This window comes from Drosophila gunungcola (assembly GCF_025200985.1).
Source record: "Drosophila gunungcola strain Sukarami chromosome 2L unlocalized genomic scaffold, Dgunungcola_SK_2 000110F, whole genome shotgun sequence".
Taxonomy (NCBI): domain Eukaryota; kingdom Metazoa; phylum Arthropoda; class Insecta; order Diptera; family Drosophilidae; genus Drosophila; species Drosophila gunungcola.
The window spans coordinates 39588-61085 of record NW_026453166.1 but is presented as its reverse complement, the minus strand read 5'-3'; the positions used below and the strand labels follow the sequence as shown (position 1 = coordinate 61085).

At 34.9% G+C, this 21498-nt stretch overlaps 1 protein-coding gene across 5 annotated transcripts in view; it reads left to right on the top strand.

Annotated features, from left to right (window-relative positions):
- The window catches only part of LOC128253598 (protein split ends), a 53640-nt gene that overhangs the window by 11203 nt on the left and 20939 nt on the right, over nt 1-21498 (top strand). Inside the window, exon 2 of one of the 5 annotated variants that reach the window (XM_052982114.1) lies at nt 11621-11698. The exons of the other annotated variants lie outside the window; for them this stretch is intronic. Within the exon in view, the coding sequence (XP_052838074.1) occupies nt 11688-11698 (11 nt within the window). The 5' untranslated portion in view covers nt 11621-11687. The remainder of the gene's footprint in view (nt 1-11620; nt 11699-21498) is intronic. 5 annotated transcript variants of the gene reach the window in all.

The window sequence follows — 21498 nt, the reverse complement described above, 5'->3', positions numbered from 1 at the left end:
ATATGAAGGTGTAAAGGTGGAGTCTAATACAAAGACGAATACCGCCAGACGAGGCTGAGTCGGTCTGCTCCCGATGGGTGTTTCAAATTTATTTTGGTTTTTCAGTATTATTTTATTATAAACAAGAACGGAAGCAAACTTCGGCGTGCCGAAGTTCATATACCCTTGCAGTTATTTCAAAAACTAAATACTCTTGAAAACGTTAAAATTATGATTTACTTGCGTGTATGTTTAAAAACATTGAAGCTATGATGATTTTCAGCTTAATTATTCGATAGTTCCTATGCCAGCTATACGATTGTTCCTATGGGAGCTAATTGCTATAGTCGTCCGATTTTGATGAAATTTAAACCGTAATTCTGAAATATTTAACCAATACTATATCTCGAAGCACTAAAAAAAAAAAATTAAAAAACACCAAAGTTATAATTTTTTTTTATTTATTTTTATAATTGTTCCTATGGGAGCAATATGCTACAGTTGTCCGATTTTGATGAAATTTAAATCGTAATTCTGAAATAATTGACCATTACTATGTGTCGAAGAATTAAAAAAAAATTAAAAATTAGAAAAGTTATAATTTTTAAAATTTATTTTTCCGATTGTTCCTATGGGAGCTATATGCTATAGGGAGCTATATCCGATCCGGCTCGTTCCGACTTATATACTACCTGCAATAGAAAGACAACTTTTGGGAAAGTTTCATGCAGATAGCTTTAAAACTGAGAGACTAGTTTGCGTAGAAACGGACGGACAGACGGACAGACGGACGGACAGACGGACATGGCTAGATCGACTCTCCTAGTGATGCTGATCAAGAATATATATACTTTATAGGGTCGGAGATGTCTCCTTCACTGCGTTGCAAACTTCTGACTGAAATTATAATACCCTCCGCAAGGGTATAAAAAGACCCGAAAATAAAAAGAAAAAAATGTATTGCAAAATCGTCATAATTGTCTTAATGTTTTTTTTATTATATAGGAACACAAATCGATAGTAAGTGTTAAATTTTCTTTATAACTGGGTTTCCTTTTTTTTATTCTGCTTACTTCTGAACATTCAACATCAATAAAGAAATAGTTTAAATTTTTAAAGTTACTTTGCAAAGATTATACAAATCTAAGTTTGTTAATAACTCTCGAGTTTTAACATTTTCTTCCTCTTTTATCTAATAGGTAAGTCAACTGTTTTCCAAAGTATAGTCCAAAGTTTATTTTGCAGGAAACGCATGTTGCTCAGCCGACTTTCGCTTTTACGTTCAGTCATAGGCCATTAAAATAACTCTGGACTTATCCGTTTATATATCAGTGTGTCGGGAGCTAGAACAAAGAAAGAACCAAGCTACTTGCAAAGAAATGCGAGAGATACAAGCGTATGAATAAAAAATTGTTGTTCTGCGGCTTCCTGCAGCGTGCAAACGCTGTTATTATAGGGCGATGACAAAGACAAAGCTCTTTTAGTTCTCCATTTTCCTTTTTCTACTTTATTCCTTATTCTTCTTCTTGCTCACATTGGGCGGTCTTTGGACCTTGAGCTTTGGCCTGGCTTTGTTGTGCTGGAAACATTGTGAGAACAACGAGTCTAAACTTGTTCTGCGCAGGATGCAATCATAGAACCTTTTTTTGTTCCTAATCATTATGCAGCGCCGTACAACAAATTACTTTGACATTCAAAATGTACCCAAAGGAAGTCCGCGAAGTAGGAAATAAAGTTAGGGAAAAAGTAGGAATGCCGGGAGAAAAAGAGAAGCTGGAAATGGGCCCAACTGGCAGCTTTGTATTTTGCGAAGAAAAAAAGGAATATAAAATACTCGATCTGGAGCTCAATTCTATGAAACAAAATTGTTTGTTCTTGCTAATCTGCTCTAAATTTTAAATGGCAATTTTATCTGTAGGGGGTAAAAGTACTAAAAATATAATAATAATAAAAATATTAATTGAGGTGAAAATCATCATAGTTTCAATGTTTTTTAATATATATGCATATATATCGAAATTTAAATGATTTTAAGAACATTTAATTTTTGTAAAAGCTGTCGAACCAATGCCGAATCAACATCTATTTATATAATGCAAGGAAACGATCGACTTGTGTCTAAGCTCCTCTGTACTTTTATTGTTATCCCTTACTTTTTTTAAGCATTTTAATGGCTTTTGCTAAACCGTTACACTCCATTGCACTTTAATTCTAGCGATTGTTGTGGAACTTTGAGAATGACAGATTTAGACACCCGGAAATAGGCGTCTTCTTCTTAGCTTCAGTCAAGTCAGTGCAATAACCACTGCGGGAGTATCTATATTTTCTTTTGTGCTGGTGATTTGTTTGTTCGCTTTTCCTGCATATTTGGCTGTCGAGACACCGCGACCGATACCGACGATATCGCAACCATCCCAGCCCTCTAAACTATCTATACAGTTTAAATTGAATTGGTCAATATTTTTTTAAATAAATCGACCACCTCTTAACATATTAACAGTTTGATTTAACAGCCGTTTGAAAAGATAATCTTAATTTACGAGACTTATTTAAGAAAAGTGTGAGCCAATCAGTATAATCACTCATTTAATTACACTAACAAGTACAACTCAAGAATTTTTAAGCAGCTTTTATTTTTATAGATTACTTGTTTTCCAAAAACTATTCATTGTGCGGTAGCGTTGAACATTTATGATTATTGTGAATTTTTGTAAGCTTCAAAATAACTTACAATTTTGTTTCACTATATAATGTTTCTTTGCTTAACCAGAGAAGCCCATTTAGCTGTCACGGCACACGGCGGTTGCAATCGAAGTGCAGCTATCAGACGCAAGTTCAAGCAGCTATGTGCCTAGGCCAAAGATCTTGAAGACGTCAGAGTTCTCACACTCACCCAAGCCCCGTTTTAGGTATCTCCCCTTACACAGCAAAAAGTTCAGCCAGACTGGATGAAGAAGAACGAAGACTTCTGAGAAACACCCACTTCAGCTTGGCAGATCTTGAAGACTAGTGAAACTAGTTTGTATGTTGCACTAGTTACAACTAGTTTTCATTATTATTATTGTTACTATTGCAGCTGGCATATGTATACAGCTTATATGTATACAGCTTAGCTCGCCGCCTGAAGACTATGTTCGTGAACTGTCAACATTCGATTCTTCTAAAAGATTTTCGCGGCGTTCTTTTCTTATTCTCAGTGTTATCCTCGTTTTTTTGCTTTTTAAGTGCAGCTGTCACTCAAAGTGGCTGCAACTGCCTCTAAATGTCTCAGCATTGTCGTTGTGGTTGCTTTTGCTGCTGCAATGAGGTCGCTTAATTGTTTACCTCTCAGTCACACTGCTAGGGAGTTTACCTAATGTCTGCGTGTATACTGTTAGTGATATCGAACATAGCTTACTCCTTTGGTAAGTCGCAGGTTTATTAGTTCATCCCGCCTGGTCTTAAGCCTCTTGTGTAATTTAAAACCCTTTCTTTGTTGTATTTTCAGCAGATTTCCTGTGGTTTGCCTTTGGTTGGATGACATGCTATTACTGTGTTAATGCGATAGTCATTTCATGCAATCATTTCATGAAAAGGAGAAAAACGTATGTTCCTAAACACCATTTCATGCATTTTTTTGCCTAAAAAATGTTAAAATAATAAAAATGGATACACCTTTCATTCTATTTCTTGCGGGAAGGTTTTGTAATGCACTACGAACATGCAACATAAGAAATCAAGATTATGATTAAAAAAAAACTTTTTGTAGTTTTTTTAAAACGCTGATGTTGATGTTTATATATATATTTTTTTTAATTGTCGAATGTAACTCAGGCAAACCTCTGTAAAAAACTCAAAATTTCTCAAATTTTGTTTTAAATTTTGGTTTTGGTATTTGCTGGTATATGCTGTCTGAGCTTAAAAATTCGTACATATAGCATTTATTTATAAAAACCAATTATTTACCTATTTATTAGTCCCAACTGTTTTAGCAAATCAAGGGGTAAGATTTTTCAATTTTTTCCCATTTATTTTCTACCCAACCCCAAAATTGTTCCCTACCGTGACATGTGTGCTTCTAAAATGGTTTTTATTGATTTGTTGAGCTTTATGTATTTAAATTGTACATTCATGTGAGTATTATATAGATTTCTTGACAAGTATTGATGTTTTCTCCATATAGTACAATGAATTTAATTTTTTGCTTTCACTTAATATCCTAAATGTTTTGGATTTATAAACGGCTTTTGATTGTGCACTTATTATTTTATTTTTTATGTTGTATTATTTTAGAATTTTATGTTGTAATGGTATGCATTCATAAATTAAAAAAAAAAAACATTAAAATAAAAATAAAATTTTAAAAATGTTTAAAATCGATTAATTTTGGTAAAATATATTTATTTATTTAAGGGTGTACTTTCCAGCGACTTGACCTTAACCTATAATAATTTAGAAGCACGATAAATCATACCACTATCTAAGATATAAAATTTTAAAACTCGTAAAGGTGGTAGTAACTCATTTAGTATGTTTTGTTATGGGTGCTCCACTACTTTATCAGCATTTAATGTTATAGCTACGCTGTCTTCTATTTTCTAGGCATTTTTTAGCGCTATCTGATTGTTATTGTCTAATTGCAGAGCTAAATTATCTAGACATGGTCCGTTGTCTCATAGCTCGTAAGTTGTCTGCCCACAAAATACTGAATATTGAACACAAAATACCTAATACAATATGCTGCTATATGTGCCATTCTGATAACAGTTTTTTGATAAAACCCCAGTATTATCACTAAGTGGTTCTCTTTTAAATCACTGTTCTCTTTTCCTCTTTAGGCCTTTTAGAGATTTTCGGTACTTCAATTGGTTGCACGTTAAGTTGGTCGAATGTGAATAGTTGAGAGCTTATCCTTATCTTATTGAAGAACACAAAGAAAGCTATTTAAATTGATCAACAAAATGTAAGATAAGCTTATGTAAGATATTTAATTTGGTTGTAATTTCGTTATAAAATTCTTTAGGGAATACAGAATTTAATAAATGTTTTAAAATGAGTCTATTAACAAAGACTTTAATTCACGTCAGATTATTTTTCTGAAACGTACTTTATATGAGCTCATAAAGGCGTACGTGTATATATAGGTCTGCATATACATTATATTTGATGAATAAATGCGTTTCCCCTGCGAAGATTAGATAAGAGCTCTGCTGATATGAAATTAAACATGTGAGTAACGTAGCTTATACGAGCTACGAGTCCAAAAAGGGGACATAATAGACTTTTGGGGGTGGGGAAGGCAGTGCGGAATGTTTGCATATAAATATTAAGAAAGAAAATCAAATATTTATATTTTGCGCAGCAGAAGTAATTTTTAAGCTGCGGCTTAATAAATATCATGGGTGTAATAATTTATACCACGTCCAATTACAAACCTTGCCTGGCGAATTCTTGACTTTATTGACTGCAGCACTTCAATGTCTGATAAGAGGTGAAGGAAACTTTGTCAAGGTTGCCCAGTGACCTTCAGCGTATGCTGATTAGAAATATGTGTTCTAGGAAAATTAACTAAATTAATGTTGTAAAACAAAGAAATTTATAAATTTAAATAGTTTATCCTTTGAGTTCTGACTTGTAAATTACCCTTTTCTTCCCTTCTAGCAAATTTTACGTATATTTAACTTAATTGCAATTGAATTATATTTAGAAATACCTAAAGTAGAGTCTAGTAGATATTGTTTTACTAATTCTTATAAGCTTTTTGATTTTATTTTGATATTAATAGCCTACATTATTTCGGATTTATTGGTTAGGTTTACTTGTTTCGGGTTTGAGTCATTGTTAATTTGAACAGCAAATATATGTTAATAAATAATTTTAAATATCTTGATGAAATTGTAATTGTGGTGGCTTTAATTAATCAAAGAAAAATAGTAATATTATTTAAGGAAATAAAAGACTGTTAATCATGAAAACCATTCTGCAGATTTTTCTTTTGGCGCTCTCCCTATTCAAGTCTTTGGCCGTTCATAAAAGGCTCAATCGGCAGGGCAAACAAGTCTTATACTAAAGCTTGACCATAAGTAAATACACTATATAGTATATGTTCGGCTATATACCACAAGCGACATGAAAAGGAAAATGTTGAAACGCTTTTGAGCTAAGATCTTTGCTTATGCTAACTATACAAAGCCGTGCATATATCCCATATATATTTGTATAGCGAAGCATACAGATTTATATATCTGTATATATTTGGAGGAGCAACAAAAGACCAAGGCAAACACAGGCGGAAAGAATGACAGAAGAACAGACCGAGGAAATCTCCATATAAACAGACCCCCACAGTACATACTGCATATATACATACCTCCAACTCTGTCTCTTACCTACCAACAACAACAACAAATGTACCTGTTGTACGTCGAGAAAAAAGCAAGGCAACACAGACAGATAAATAAAGAAACCAGCAGTGAGTTAAAATGTGATTCCAGTTACCTTTGAGTCTCAAAACCGGTTGGCGGTTCACGTAGGTGCTGCCAACTCACTGGGCGATAACAAAGAAAAAAAACACACAAAAATGGAAAACAAAATCTTAGTCTGGTCGAGATGCGTGGGGTTCAGCTAAAGTAATATTGATATTCTACAAATTAAATGGGTGTAGTTATTGGTTTACATCAATCAGCTAGAAAATTATTTATACTTGTTCTTCTTAACCATATTTAGTGTCACTACAACCGAATACCAATATTTCACTACACTGGAGCGCCAAAATTTCAAATTGACTTTTAAAAATTATAATATAAAAAACTCAAATGTTTTTTATTTTTACCTTTATCATATATTACAGGAAAAAAGGAATACATTTTTAGCTAATTAGTCATTTTTCCATTTAACATTAGTTGCAGGTTCCTCATTTAGCGTACTAACACTTAAATATTGAAAAAGAGGTATAAACTAAGTTATGTTTTTGTTTTCGCTGACCCGCTCCCATCTGGCAATGTAAACCAGTTTATACTATTCGTGGCGACATTTTATGTTGTTTGTGTTTCAGCACACACTTATGTTTATACACGCGAATTTTTTGAGCCATATGTCATTGATATGTTTTCATGATCTGGCTTAAGGAATCGTTTTTAAAGTGTTTGTTTTATTGTAGCCGCTGGCCAAAGGAGGCTTTCTACGCAGACTGTCCTTCTCAAATTGGTAACCTTGAAGTTGTTTATGAATTTAGGGCCTCGCGTTCCAATTCTTCATTTCCTTATTCCTGCAGACGGCTTTTCTTTGTGGGTTTTGGTTTTATTTTTTAATTTTTTCCAAGGTTTGTCTACCTACCAGCTTTATTAATCATTAGTTTCCGCTTCACTTAGTGGCCGATTATTGAGATGATGTGCGAGCCTATTTTTTTTGCGTGCTTTATAGCCACTTGAATTGAGCCAGTAACACTTAGGAATCCCTTATTTTTTAAGATAATTTTTAATTTTCAAATTAGCTTATAATATTAAATATATATATTATATATTATACAATATGGTATAATTTAATTTTTTTATTTGCTTTATGATTATATACATTTTGATTCCATTCTTCCTTTTTGTCACATTTCTTCAAGGATGTGATTCGATGCACTGGGATTGATATTCATGATATTTATCTGTGCTGTGACTCCTTGGACAGTTTTCGGATCGCGTGTTCTTGGACTGACATTTCTTGAAGGGGTCGAGGGAGTTTACCGATTCCATATAAATAGAAGCAGTGGTCACAACTACTGATTTTTTTTGTTTGTTTTTAGTGTTGTGGATTTTTTTTAAAGGGTAGCTTCAAAAAGAAGCAGACAAGCGCTGATTAGAGTTCCCTCTTTCATTTTTTTTTCGTTTCTCATGTAAAACTTGCTTGCCAAATTATTTGCAAATTTTTGTCTGGGTCAACTGTTTTTCCAGTTCTCTGCTGGTTTTTCTAGAGCTTGGGGGATGTTGTTGAGATGCGGCTGCTGCGGTTATTATCGTTGTGAGGACTCCTCTACGCGTTTTGAATTAAGGAATCCATTTCGGGCTTAACAAAATCTTGGTTTTAGATGATTACCCCGTTTAAATTTTAAAAAGCCATTACAAAACAGTCATATATATATACATTGTGTCGAGTTCACCAAAAATTGTTTCTGCTCCAAGTAAATAGAATTGTCTAATTTAATTTGTACAATCGTTTAAGATGGTTATTCTGGTAATATTGGTAAAAATTTTTAAAGATGGTAAGATTTTCATTACCGTTATCAAGTTCAGTGTCTTATCTTAATCACTGTAATCACAAGGGTCTACAAACGAAATTTCAGTTGGCAAATCGTGGTAATTGACACCTCTACAACTGGAGCTGTATCAAAATTGGTATTTGGTATGTTTTCGAAGCGGTGGCTTTCACCAACTGTTGTTGGATGTGGGATCGCAATTTCGCCCCTGTGTCACTTCTCCTTACCGGCTCGCTAGACAAGCGTGCCACAAACGACTGCTACAAATCGGCGGTGGGTGCAACGTACTCAATGTGTTGCAAATATTTATTTGCACACATACAACAATAATCGAGGCATGTAAAACAAATTGTAATGACGGTCATCTGAAGGCGATGATGATGTTGCTTCTGCTGATGATCGCGATAATGGTGTTGGCGCTGAGCATTGAACTAATTGTGCGCTCAACCAAAATTTGAATAACAATCAAATAAAACCCTAGAAAGGATTTAAGTGAAAGACAAAACAAAATTTGAATTGACGACATTTCCGACCCCATAAAGTATATATGTTCTTGATCAGCATATCTAGGAGAGTCGATCTAGCCTTGCCAGTCCGTCCGTTTCTACGCAAACTAGTCGCTCAGTTTTAAAGCTATCTGCATGAAACTTTTCCAAAAATTGTCTTCCTAAATAATTTGGAGTTTATATGTTCTAATTTAATTTTTGCCATAGCTGCAATGGTATATAAACTTGCCAAAGTTTGCATCCTTTCTTGTTGAAAATGAAATAACTAATAAAAATTGCAAACGATTTATAATCTATAGCCATAAATCTAGCATATTATTATGTCCATATAACATAATTTAGCATATTCCTGATTACAACATATTATTTTATGAGCAGAATCCGAATAAAGTGATTTTAAAAAATCACAATTTCGTAATTGTTCTTTGATTATTATTTGTACCGTTAAAAAAAATTATTTAATTGTTGTGAGTGATTTTTTTTTTTTTTTAACCTTAAATTAATAATCGGTTAATCTTAAGTTTTAGGATTTTGGATATGCAATTTGCACGAGGGTATGTTTCTACAGTTGCGAACAGGTAACACCTACAACACCACCTCCAAGCTACAGGCCAGGCCAAGCGATTTTCTTTGGTATGACGTGTTGTGTATTTTTGAAATTGGGTTTAGTGTTCAATAACAACACCCACGTTCTAGTTTGAGTTTTTTGCCCCTCAAACTACAAAACAAAAACAAAAAAGCCGGCAGAAGCTTTTCTCGTTATTGCTGCCGTTTCCCAGTTTTCGTTGCAATAGCTGCGCGTTCTTGTTTGCTGCAATTTCCAGCAGCCAAATGCCCATTCATGTTTTATAATGCATACATCATTATATGTGGTGTTGATTTTTGTTGTTTGTGTACGTCAAAGGGACGTCAAATCCCAAATTTCTAGCTTGTATAGTTTCCGAGATCTCGACGTTCATACGGACGGACAGACAGACGGATATGGCTAGATCAACTCGGATATTGATCCTGATTAAGAATATATACTCTAAGAGATAACGGGTATAACAAATTACATCTTTGGTCGGTAAAAATCTGTCTCTTGCTCTGTTAGGATAAAGTACAGAAAAAATAAATATTATTATACATACATATGTGTATATTATAACACAGCTTTTGTTATTGCCACCTGTTGTTTTAAATCTCTTCCACAATAGACAGCGGCAGCTGACCATAAAGTTGTTAATTCTTTTTTTGCTTTTGTTTACCCGGTCATAAATTTTCGATTTGTCTTAAATTGGCTATTTATTGCCCCGCATCCCCCGGGTACCACCTTTTGTTTTTCATTCGCTTTTCATTTTTTGGCCATATGAAATCTTTCAAAGGCTCCCGACTTTTGCGTGGAAATGTTCGTTTTTTAAAATTAATAATTATCCTTTTTGGTATTTTTATCGGTCTGCCCTTGGAATATTTGCCACGCTTTCTATTTGTTAAATAATTAAGTAAGAACATAGAAATCTTTTATTTTAAAATGCAGCTTCCAAAGTTTATTTTTAAAGAAGTTTTTTAATTAATTTATATGAGAGTACGCTCACTCTCTGTGTGTTTTTATCAGTTTGGTCTCTTTTGCGTTTGTATGGCTGGGTTGGCTCTCCAATGTCAGCGAGAGATCAATAAACTTTGGCAAATAACAAGAAATGGAAGCGAGAAAAATACGAGAAAAGAAAACAAATTAAAGCGCATAAAGAAAAGATTACAGCGAAAAGAAATAGCAGCCAAAGTTGCGACAGACAAAGCGGGGAAAAAGGGGGCATTGAAGTAAAATCTTAGCGTCTGGCAAACATATCGCCTCGCCGGCTTCTATCCGGCTCTTTCCCCCACTCTCTGGCTCTACTTTATTTATATAATAGCAGAGAATACAATATTCAAGACATATGTATAGTATACAATAACATACAATACATCATAATAGTGTTTGTTTTTTATTTTACCCTCCAACTTTGGCGGTTTCTCAGTTTCTGTCTTGTTATTTTTGGCACAGTCAAACAAAAAAATCTGCGTCATCATTATTAAAGTTTCTCGGGTCTGTCTGAGACAAAATCACAAATAAATCTGCATAAAGTTTACCACCTAGAAAGAATAAGGAAAATCTGTCGCAGTGTATTATAATTTCAGTCAAAAGTTTGTAACGCAGTGAAGGAGACACCTCCGACTTATAAAGTATATATATTCTTGATCAGCATGTCCGTCTGTCCGTCCGTTTCTACGCAAACTAGTCTCTCAGTCGTAAAGCTATCTGCATGAAACTTTCCCAAAAGTTGTCCTTCTGATGTTTTTGAAACATATACGTATATAAATCGAAATTAAATAGTATTTAATTTTTGCAATGGCTGCAAGGATATTTAAAACTGCGACTTGCTGAAGCTTGCTTTTTTCTTGTTTAACTTTATATTGTATACAGGTTATAGGCATCAAAAACATCATTAATTAATTGTTCAGTCGCCATTTATTTAATTTTATACATTTAATTTGTACAATAGCTAAACTGAAATGTCATTTAGGAGTTGTTTTTGTGCGATCTTCACGAAATTTTGACCTCGTTAAGAGGTGTTTTTGTTGGACATTAGAAGTTATTGTTTCCTCTAAAATATTCGATCGCTCCTATGGCCGCTATATGAAATCGGAAACCGATGTTAATAAAATTAAAACCGTAATAATAAAAAGTTGTTAATCCTTAGAACATGCTTATAAATACTTAACTTCCCTTCACTGATTGTTATCGTTGTGTACCTTAATATTCTTAAAGGGTTTTTTATTTATATATATATATTGAATTTTTTTTCCCCTGGGCCATTCTATTTAAATAATTTTTTTAAAGTCCAATTTCAAATTTTATAAAATGCTAATTTATATATTCGTTCTCTTTTATTTTTAGGTGCGTATCCTTGAAGCGACACTGCCTGCCTCAAGTCCTGGAATATTGAGGCAGCTATTGAGGGACGATGATAGTGATGTAAGTCCCCAAGTCAGTCCACTATGTTTTTTAAATATCTACCAGTGGGCTTGCCCGTTGGTCAAATACTCGCTAAATAAATTGACTTTTTCCTGTAGTGTTAAACAAATAAAATAGTGCCTACAAATTTGTATATAAATTAACAAACAATCACTAAGCACACGTGGTCGGAAAGGGCCGCTGTAACTATATTTATTTAGTATTTATTTAATATTTACAAAGATTTACTTACAAACTAGTGAAAGAATCCGAGTAGATGGTAGTTTTGAGCGGCGGCTAACTCTATAGGCTAACATTTAAAATTTTTTTTGTTATGGATGGAGTGATAAGAAGTGGTATTCATAATTTGAACATATATATTTTTTTTATATAATTGCGGTCAATATGGAAAAAAATATACTTAAATTACTAAATTAATTTAATTTTAAATTTAAAAATTAAAAAAAATGTATATATAGAAATACCTTTGATTATACTTGTTGCTCATCTTGTGCACATTGTGCTCAAACTCTTTCTCCACCTCATTTCCCTTCCCTTTGGCCCACCCACTCGCTGTCTCTTTAGAGAGCTTTGGTCAATTGCTTCCAATTGAGCTCAATTCCATGGGATTTGCTTGTGAGGCTTTGTTGTATTTCTTGCTGTATGCTGATTGCACTTGACTTGATCAGTTAATGACAGCTGCAAAAGTATCTTAACAGTGCCTGCCAGAAGTTTGTGGACAGATAAAGTTTTTAATAACGCTTAAGGTGACCCACTTACAAAATTAACAGACTTCCAAAAACCGGTCCTAACAAGGAAATCAAACAAACAGACACTGCGCTGACCAAACCTAAAAAAGATCCACACTTTTAAGTGTCAATAAATCTGACCAAACAATGTCGGATTTGATATACATACCTACAAAAATATACCCCAGCTTAAATAAATTAGCAAAAATATAAAAAAATGGTTGATAGAAGTTAACAAACTGTTCAAGGTTTAGTGACTAGTTGGGTTGACTAAAGGTTGTGGTCTTGTGCGTTTCCGAATAAGTACTTCTTTGGCTAACAGTCTTTAAAAGGCTCAAAAGTTAAACTCCAACTTTGTTTACCAGACGGTTTTTACAATGCCGCCAATTCAATTCAAACTCGATATTTGTGAAGGAAAAAATTGAAAGAACCAGGAGGGTGCAATACTTTTGAATGTTGGCTTTTGACCCATTGAAAGCTTTACGCAATACAAGCACTGAGTGCAACATTACAAACTGTGTCCATTAAAAAACGCATTAAATTTCACCCTGCCGCGAAACAAACTTTAAATTCAAACACAATCAGAAGCGAAAAACACATGTATATGCAAATTTATTAGCTAAACACATTGGGATAACTAGGAGGCAACCAACACAAAGCCAAATGAATAAATGAGTGAACGAATAAATAAGTCTATGTGCGAGATATTTGAATAATTGAGAGGAATGCCAAAACTAAACTAAACTAAAAATTGGATTGTTTCCTTGCATTTCTTTTGGTTTTGGCAAACCAAAATGATCACAAAAAAAGGAATATCAATATCAACTAATAATTTAAAACTTAATGGAAATATATAAATTAATGATTTAGGTGTATTTTTACCAGTAAATCGATTTCACATTAATTTATTGCGTGAATAAAGTGAGGGGGTGGTTGTGTCTGACTAGTAACGCCCTCATACTCTCCCAACAAAAATCGGCGCAAAAATTTAACTAGCAGCAGCAACAGAAAAAAATAGCTAAAGCAAATACAAGCTGAATCACAGGTGGGCGGTTTTACAGGCGAGAATCCGCAGGGGCGAGGACTAGTTGTGCAATATTATTTTTGCTATGGAAACGGCGTAGTGCTGGTGAAAGGGGGAATGCGGCGACACTGAACTGGCGCCTAAGTAAAATGTCTAACAGCAAAAGAGACAACAACAGCACCGACAGCCTATAACTGCTGCAGTAAGAGTAACGGAAATTTTAAAGATATACGTTTTGGTATCACAATTTATTTGATAAATATGTTTTACGTTTAAATGGTTTTTTTATTACTTGAAATATAAACTTCAGAGCAAATTGATCGCGACATAAATTCTGGTTCTTCTTTTTTCTTCTTTTTCATCCTTTTTCGAGGAAAAAATTGAAAACTGATTTTGAGCGCAAGTTTTGGGTTTTAAGTATGCCTTAGCCTTAAATGGGCATGTTAAAGAACAGTTGTCTGAGCCAGCTTATACAGAAAACTTTTATTTTTATCTGTATGCAAGTAGTGGCAAAAAGGACCAACGCGCAATATGGCGCATACGTTTTTGGTTTTGGTTTTCCATAATTTCCATTTACTTTACATTAATGATGACCTGAGTTTTTTGAGCAGTATCAGTCTGAATGCAATTTCCCACATTTATGACACAATCTAAACGCAAAATAGTAATTGCAATGTTTATAGATTTTAAGTAGCTTATGTTGTACTTATTTTGTAAAGTTATAATTCTACTATGGACAAAACTATACCCTTTCAAATACCTTCTTTTTTTTTTTTATTATACTTAAGTTTTAAATATCTATCCGACCGTATCCCGATATCGCCATTAATAATGATTGCATTTCGAGAAACCATTTGCCACAAACAATGATGGAAGTAAAGGCGAAGCGATTCGTTTGCTCTAGACTCTGATGACTGTAGTATCGGGTTTTGGCCCAGACCGCCCGACACTCACCCCTTTTATTTATCGCCCTGCCATTACAAGGATGCCATGGCTATCGCTGCGGCATCGGCATCGCTTGGGTGTGTCCCGGACTCCTTGTCGATGAATTGGAATAAATTGCAAGATGCATTATATATAAAGCGCGCAGAGTGACAATAAAACAGAAAAAACAACGGAAAACTTGAGCCGTAATCAATCTTTATGTGAAAATGCTTCATTGCACGGCAGTTGTGGCTAGCTAAAAAAAAAACAACGTTAGGTGTCTGAAGAGTGACGCCGTTCCTTAAAAAATGTTGCTCACTTAATTTAAGCTGGAACAAAAAAATAAAAGGAACACTGATGGATGTATTCAGTGCAGCAAGAATCTCCGTTCTCTGATCTAGAATATAGGGTCGAAAATGTCTACTATACCCTCTATAAAGGTATAAAGAACGGTGCTAGCACGGTATCAGCTTAGGGCTAATTGCCTTTAAAAAAAAATGTTATCACATTGTTTAAAAGTTGCCAGAAATAGCAACATAATGGTTAAAGTTACAGCACTGGATGTATCAAGCCTACACCGCAATTTCAGTACCTCGCGGTGAGTGTGTATTTTAGTTATATAAGCAGAACGGCAACAGATATGTACATTCAAAACACAGATACATCCGCGTAAACTGCATCTGCGAATTTCCCTGGAAAATATTGATCGAAAAATCAATTCTAATTAAATCGTCTGCCCCCCGAAAGAGGTTATTATGTATCTCATTCGCAGTGTGCACTCGTATCCGTGTTTGCGGCTGTGTATCTGGATCTCTCCGGATGTAATTGCATTACACTGTCGACAGTTTTCACTTGATTGGGTTTGGCAAGCAAAGTAAGCGAGTTTGCCGCAATTGGATCGTTGTGTCCTTAACTAAATTAAATTCATTTTAAATGCAACAAAACAAATTAGGGCTGGCACTAACCAGGAGGAAAATTGTGGTAGCAAATGCCAAGTATTAAAAGATGTGGATGTGAATGTGAGTGCGGACGGCATAAAGCGTGCCACGCGGTCATATTGGGTTGAGCCCGAATTCAGGGTTTGATTGGAGTGGAGAGCGAACAAAGGTTATTTAAATGACTTTAATCGGTTTTAAATTTATTTGTTCTGCTTTGGTTCTCCTCTTGCAAAATTTTGCAACTGGGAACTAAATAGTCAATTAAGATGAAAACTGCTTAGGTCATGCAAGCAGAATTATTTTAAAGCACGTTTTTAGTATCTTAAAACCAGGTTTTAAGTGAGAATTAAACGGTAAACTTAAAGGCATTATAGAAAAATATTACAAAACCTGTAAAAATAAATATTTACTTGTTTGCAAGCTTGAAACTGTGCACTTCCAATAATAACAATCAATTATACAATATTTCATACAAATTTATGAAAAATAGTCGTAAACAACGTCTTGTTAGTTTAATACAAATGTAAGAATTTCTTAACGATTTTAATTAGGTACTGGCAAACGTTTTTTTTTTTAACCGGTTATTTATTTTTTTTTTAGCCTATTTTGCTCTACTCCTTTTTGTTCTTTTCTGTTTCAGGTGATGGTGCCATTGTTTTCTGTATAATTGTATTTAAAGGCACTCACAAGGAATATAATTTTACTATCTTCTGCCATTTTGCTTATTGTTGCAATTTTACATGCTTATTCTGCTGAAAATTCTGCTCTTGGCTAATAAGCAGCTGCAGAAAAATGAACACCTAACGCAGTTAGAGCGACAACAAGCGATGAGATGAGAGATTATATTGCCGGCATTAGTATTCGTGGAACTAGAAAAATAATGCGCCAGAGAGATACTTCCTGTAAAAACCAACATTACGTCGCTAGTGTCTCTTCGAACTGCTTTCATTTTTCATTTCCACGACCTCGTTTTCAGGCAATCCCAGCGTCTATTATGGATGTCGGAGGCTTTAGTTATTTTTTCTAGCTTCTGGTATTTTTCTTTTCCTTTACCTTCCTATTTTTGCTGATATTGTTGTTGCAATTTATGCTGTCGTTGTTTTTGGGGCGCTCCGGCTGTGGGTGGTAGTCAGGATATGAAAGACAACCACTGTCCTGGCCATATATATGTATATACAATATACCCCAAAGCATTTTCCTTCTACCTTATGTACAGGAATTTAGAGCGCGCAGGCGCCCTAAATTGTACAATTCTCTGCCTATTTCGTGATTTTCTCCTAGTCTTTTTCTCCTGTTTTAGCTCTGCTCCTGCAAAAGTTTCATTCAATTCCTGAAGCCGGCCTGGGAAAGTCCTTTTTTCGACCCTTCTCCAAGCCCCCTTTTTCTTCCTCGGAAGCTACCTCCCAATGGCCTACCCTTTTTTTGCCGCTTCCGGTTGCGTCACTTTGGCCTGGGAAGGCAATGCTGTGACATTTTTCCTCTTCTCCCGTTACCCTTTTTTAACTTTTGTTCAACTTTGCCCTCTGACTTTATCGCTGACGACACACACATTGAGAAACTCAACCCCAGGCACAGGCTCACACCCATACACATGCAAGACTTTACTTTAATTGAGGTCGCCAGTTGAAGTTAACGATACGTCGAGATGCATGAGATGCATTTTGTGCAAGTTATACATAATAAAAAATGAACTTATAAAATTAAAATGGCTTGGTTATCAATTCAAAACGATATGCTCTCCTTTCACAAGTATATGAACAAGAGATCGAGATTGTTTAAATGATCAGAATCACAATAAAGGAAAAATCAAAATGTTTTTTGTTATATGAGATTCACAACAAAAATCAGTAAGTCAAGATTTGATTAGTTATAGTTATAAATATCTTATCAAGCAGTCATTAACTATTCATTTACAATATCAATTAAAAATTTAAATTAGAGTCTAAAATTATATTTCCAGTTGGCAATCTGTATCAGAATCGAAATTTGTTCGCTAACTAAACCACCCACTCTGCGGTCCACATGGGGCGTGTCCATCTTGGGAGGCTTATATAATTTTAAAGCAGCTGCCAGCTCCGTTGTATGCAGCAACACAGAAACCTGCAACCACAATGTGCAGCAGAAGAAACTGCAAATATTATATCTGCTTTGTCACTTGCACTGATTTAAAAGCACATCGTATATGTAATCATGTAATAGATTTTGAGCATAATAACGAATCAAATTTAAATGTAGATCTCATGAGAGATTACTAAAAATTAAACTAATGTGGTTACAGCGGATGCTTTGGGGATGCAAAATATTTAGAAATGCCAAATTTTCGTAGAACAATAACATTTCAGTTTGCGGAATTTTGATTCTTTGACTCACTACGGAAAAAAAGAGATTTTTAACAAGGGACCATTTTTTGTATGGTAGGAAATGTCACCTTCACTGCGTTATATACTTCTGACTGAAATTATAATACCCTCTGCAAGGGTATACAAATTATGAAAATTAGTAAGAAAATGGTCGGGTAAAATCGGCAAGACATCAAGTAGAGCAGTTATTAATACGATAAAATTAATCAAAAATGTAATCACTTTTGCGGAAGTTATTAATAAATCGTTGTTAAATCAGTCGTTTCTCCCACTGCGCACTCTGAAGTTTATTTTTAGTGAGTTTGCTGGTAGTCCTTGTTTCTTAATCACGGATTTAACATATTTCCAACCATTACAGCCATTTACCTTCAACCTAAAATATTTACATGTTTTGGTTGTTTTTGTTTGCTTGTATTTAGGATACCGGTCACTTTGGGTCAAAAATGTTATTTAATTCTTTTGCCAGAGTACCAGAGCTTCTGTTCCCTGTCATTTCCTTGTCCTGTCATTCCCGTGTCCTTCAACTTTTGGGACCAGGGAGGCTAGTGCTGATGTTTCCGTATCTTCTGTCTTTTTTCCCATGCTCCTCCTGCCAGCTCCCTAATGCTGATAAATTTTACGTCCTACAGGAGACGCAGCCAGGGAATGAGATCCTGCTAAAATTACTTTGACTGCAGTCAGTGACGAATTTGGAGAGAAACTCCACACCGCCCGGCACTGATTGAACAAAATGCTAAAAAAGGAAGGATTTAAGGAACTTAAACTCTTGTGTTACAACTTGAGCGAGTGTGTATGAGTGGATGCGAGCATATCCGACTGGCTATTTATGTTCTTGGCATCCTTTTAGACTCCCTTTCTTTTGCCCCACCCTATACATACGAGGCCCATCCAAATATACACAGAAATAACCTCAAACAAGGACGTTTAGTAAGAAACTTTTGCCAGGAAAAAGACAGAGCGACCTGCGTGGGCTGTCCAACCAACCGTAAATACACTGTTTGTCTATCCGTATCAAAATAAAATATTGAGCCTCAAAAAATTCACCTATATAAATGGTTTATTTAATTTTTTAGACTTTAATTATATATATTTCTTGTGTTTAATATACACTAAAAAGGATTTTATTGATATGCCGTATTTATTTTTCTATCTCCGAAATACACATTAATAAAATATTACTGTCAAACATTTTCGAAAATACATAATATAAAATGTTACACGTTTTCTTTTTGATTTGCACCAACGTTTTAGCCATTTTTGCGCGTTTCTTCTTCTTGCCCCTGTAATACATAAGCGGTCCAACGCACACAATTGCGATGAATACAAGGCAGTAATGTAATTTACAGACGTCCAAAAATGTCCTCCCACATTTGGGGCTGTGTCGGTGGCTTTGGCTGCAACGTTACTTTGACTGGCCACAAGCCAACACCCTTCGACTACCTCCTAAACCCATCCCCTCCTCTCCTGGACGCAACAAATGTTGCAAAGTTTTGTTGTGCTGGTGGCGATGTCGTTGTTGTTGTTTTGGTTTGTGAAGCCATGCAATTCCCTGAACCGGGAGCACTTTTAGCTAAATTGATTTTTCCGATGGCCCCAACTGCGCATGCCGGGCAATCGTTTCTTCTCTCCCCAGTCTTTTCAGTCCATTTTTCTCTTCAAACTCTGAATTGCATTTCCCTCAAACTACACACGCCTAGATAAATTTTCACATACATTAGTCACTGTAACATTGCATTTGGCGTAATGCTACTAAAAACAAGAAATGAAAAGCAAGCTTCGACAAGCTAAAGTCAAAAAACCGCTGTATTTGTGCATTTGTTTTTAAGTGTACACAATGTTTTTTTTTATAATTTGTATTATTGTCATATTAAGTAAATTCCACACAATAAACAAAACACAGGGGCGTGGCAGTCATCGGCGCCCCTTTGAAAAAAATTGGGTTTCAGCATTTTAGGGCATCACAGGTTAAACTCAAAAAGGTAATAGAAATCCCCTGATATTTACAGAGCCGTTTTTTTAGTTTAAACGTTTTTTTTGCGAAAATTCAAACAAACGCCTTGTGATTATCTGTTGATTTTTGTATAGAAAATATGTCAAAAATTTTAGAACAGTTAGTGTTACTCGAAATCCTGGCACAAACATCTCAAAATATTGAAAATTACAAAGAAATTAATCAAAAAAATATGTTTAAAACTTTCTTATTTCGTCGTTTTTAAATCAAAAAAAATATATATATTTTCCTTAAGTCCAGTGCGTATTGTACCATATTTAAATGTCACCCGCCTGAGTCATACCCCACTCCAAAAGCAGCATAGCCACTTGGTCTGCCAAGTCCGCTCCTTTTGCTGCCGCAGTCAATGCCTCTGTTGCTGCCAGCCAAAAGCTGTGACCTCTGCAGAGAGCTTAAAACTGCAGCATTCACATCCCACCTTCATCCACTCCCCTTTTATATATCAATGGTATGTATACAATAAACACACATATGTACATTTCAAACTGCTTGCTGGCTGCTGGCGGTTCTATATGGACATATTTTAAAAGCTGCTGCTTAAAGCGCTTAATGCGGCTTTACAAAAGCGTAGTTCTGCCAGGATAACTAAGATGGCTTCAACTCACTAGTTTGGGCATTATATGGGGGATGGAAACGTGAGATGCCTTGCGAAAGTTACGACTGTAAATTTACAGTTTTTGTCTCCGGACTTCTTACGATTTGTTCATGTATTTTTTTGAAAACAGTTTTAAAATGTAGTTATTTAAAAACAGAACTATTTTTTTAAATTAAATTTTAAATCAAAGCTTTTCCATGTTCCATCCCCGAAAACTCATGCGAAAAAAGGGGCATATTAGGGTATGATGTCAACCCTTATCTGCAAAACAGATTAGCATTAAGCGAACAGCATACGCCGTTGACCTGTTCCGATCGATAGACGATCGTATGATTATGTTTGTTCGTCTTCCTGAGGTTGTACCAGTTTTCTGTGAAAAACCTTCCCCGAAATAGGTATTCAGATGAACACACCCTGTTTAGCCTAAATTGTATGCTGTCTAAGTCTAATGAATTGGAGGGGTGTATAGTAACGTCTGGCATTTTGTTTTATTATTCAGATTTCGATCGAAATTTAATTCTCAATATTGTCAGACGCCTAGCAGTTTAAAAATATAGCATACCTATGTACAGCGGCGGTAAAAAATGAAAGAATTTGTTTACCTTTTACATAGGGCACAACCAATTAATTCGAAAACAACTTCAGAATTTTCTTAACTTTTCTTTATCTGAGACTAATAAAAATTTCTAAGTAATATTAATTTTAATCCTATGTTCAGTGCTGATCAACGAATTTTACCATGTCATCTATCTTAAGCGCTTGTTGGCTAGGTTGGGCTTACCGTTTTTTTGCTTTGGGAATTGTACATGTTTTAGAAAGAATCTTGTGATCTCATTCCTTAACAATGAAAACCCAGAAAAAAAAAACAAGAAAAGGAAAGGACAGGCCTGTTTTGCTTTTTCGCTCAGGAAAAAATTATGAACTGTCGAACCCTCGTTTCATTCCAAAGTCAGTCTTTGAAGTGAGTCGCCCCTATTTATCCGGGGTTGGTTTTGAGTCTTTAATGATATTGTTTTTGGCGCGCTACTTGTGAAACTCAGGTAAAAATAACGCTTAATTTTTACCTGGGTTTGCTTCCAATTTCTGTCTCCTTCGCACTCGCTGAAAAATAACCAAATTGGCTATGCCCAAACGTAAAATTATATTTTTGATCAAACAGCCGGTCTGAAAAAATTTTAGTATTTACACATCTGTCTCTCAAAAAAAATCTGCGTCAGAGA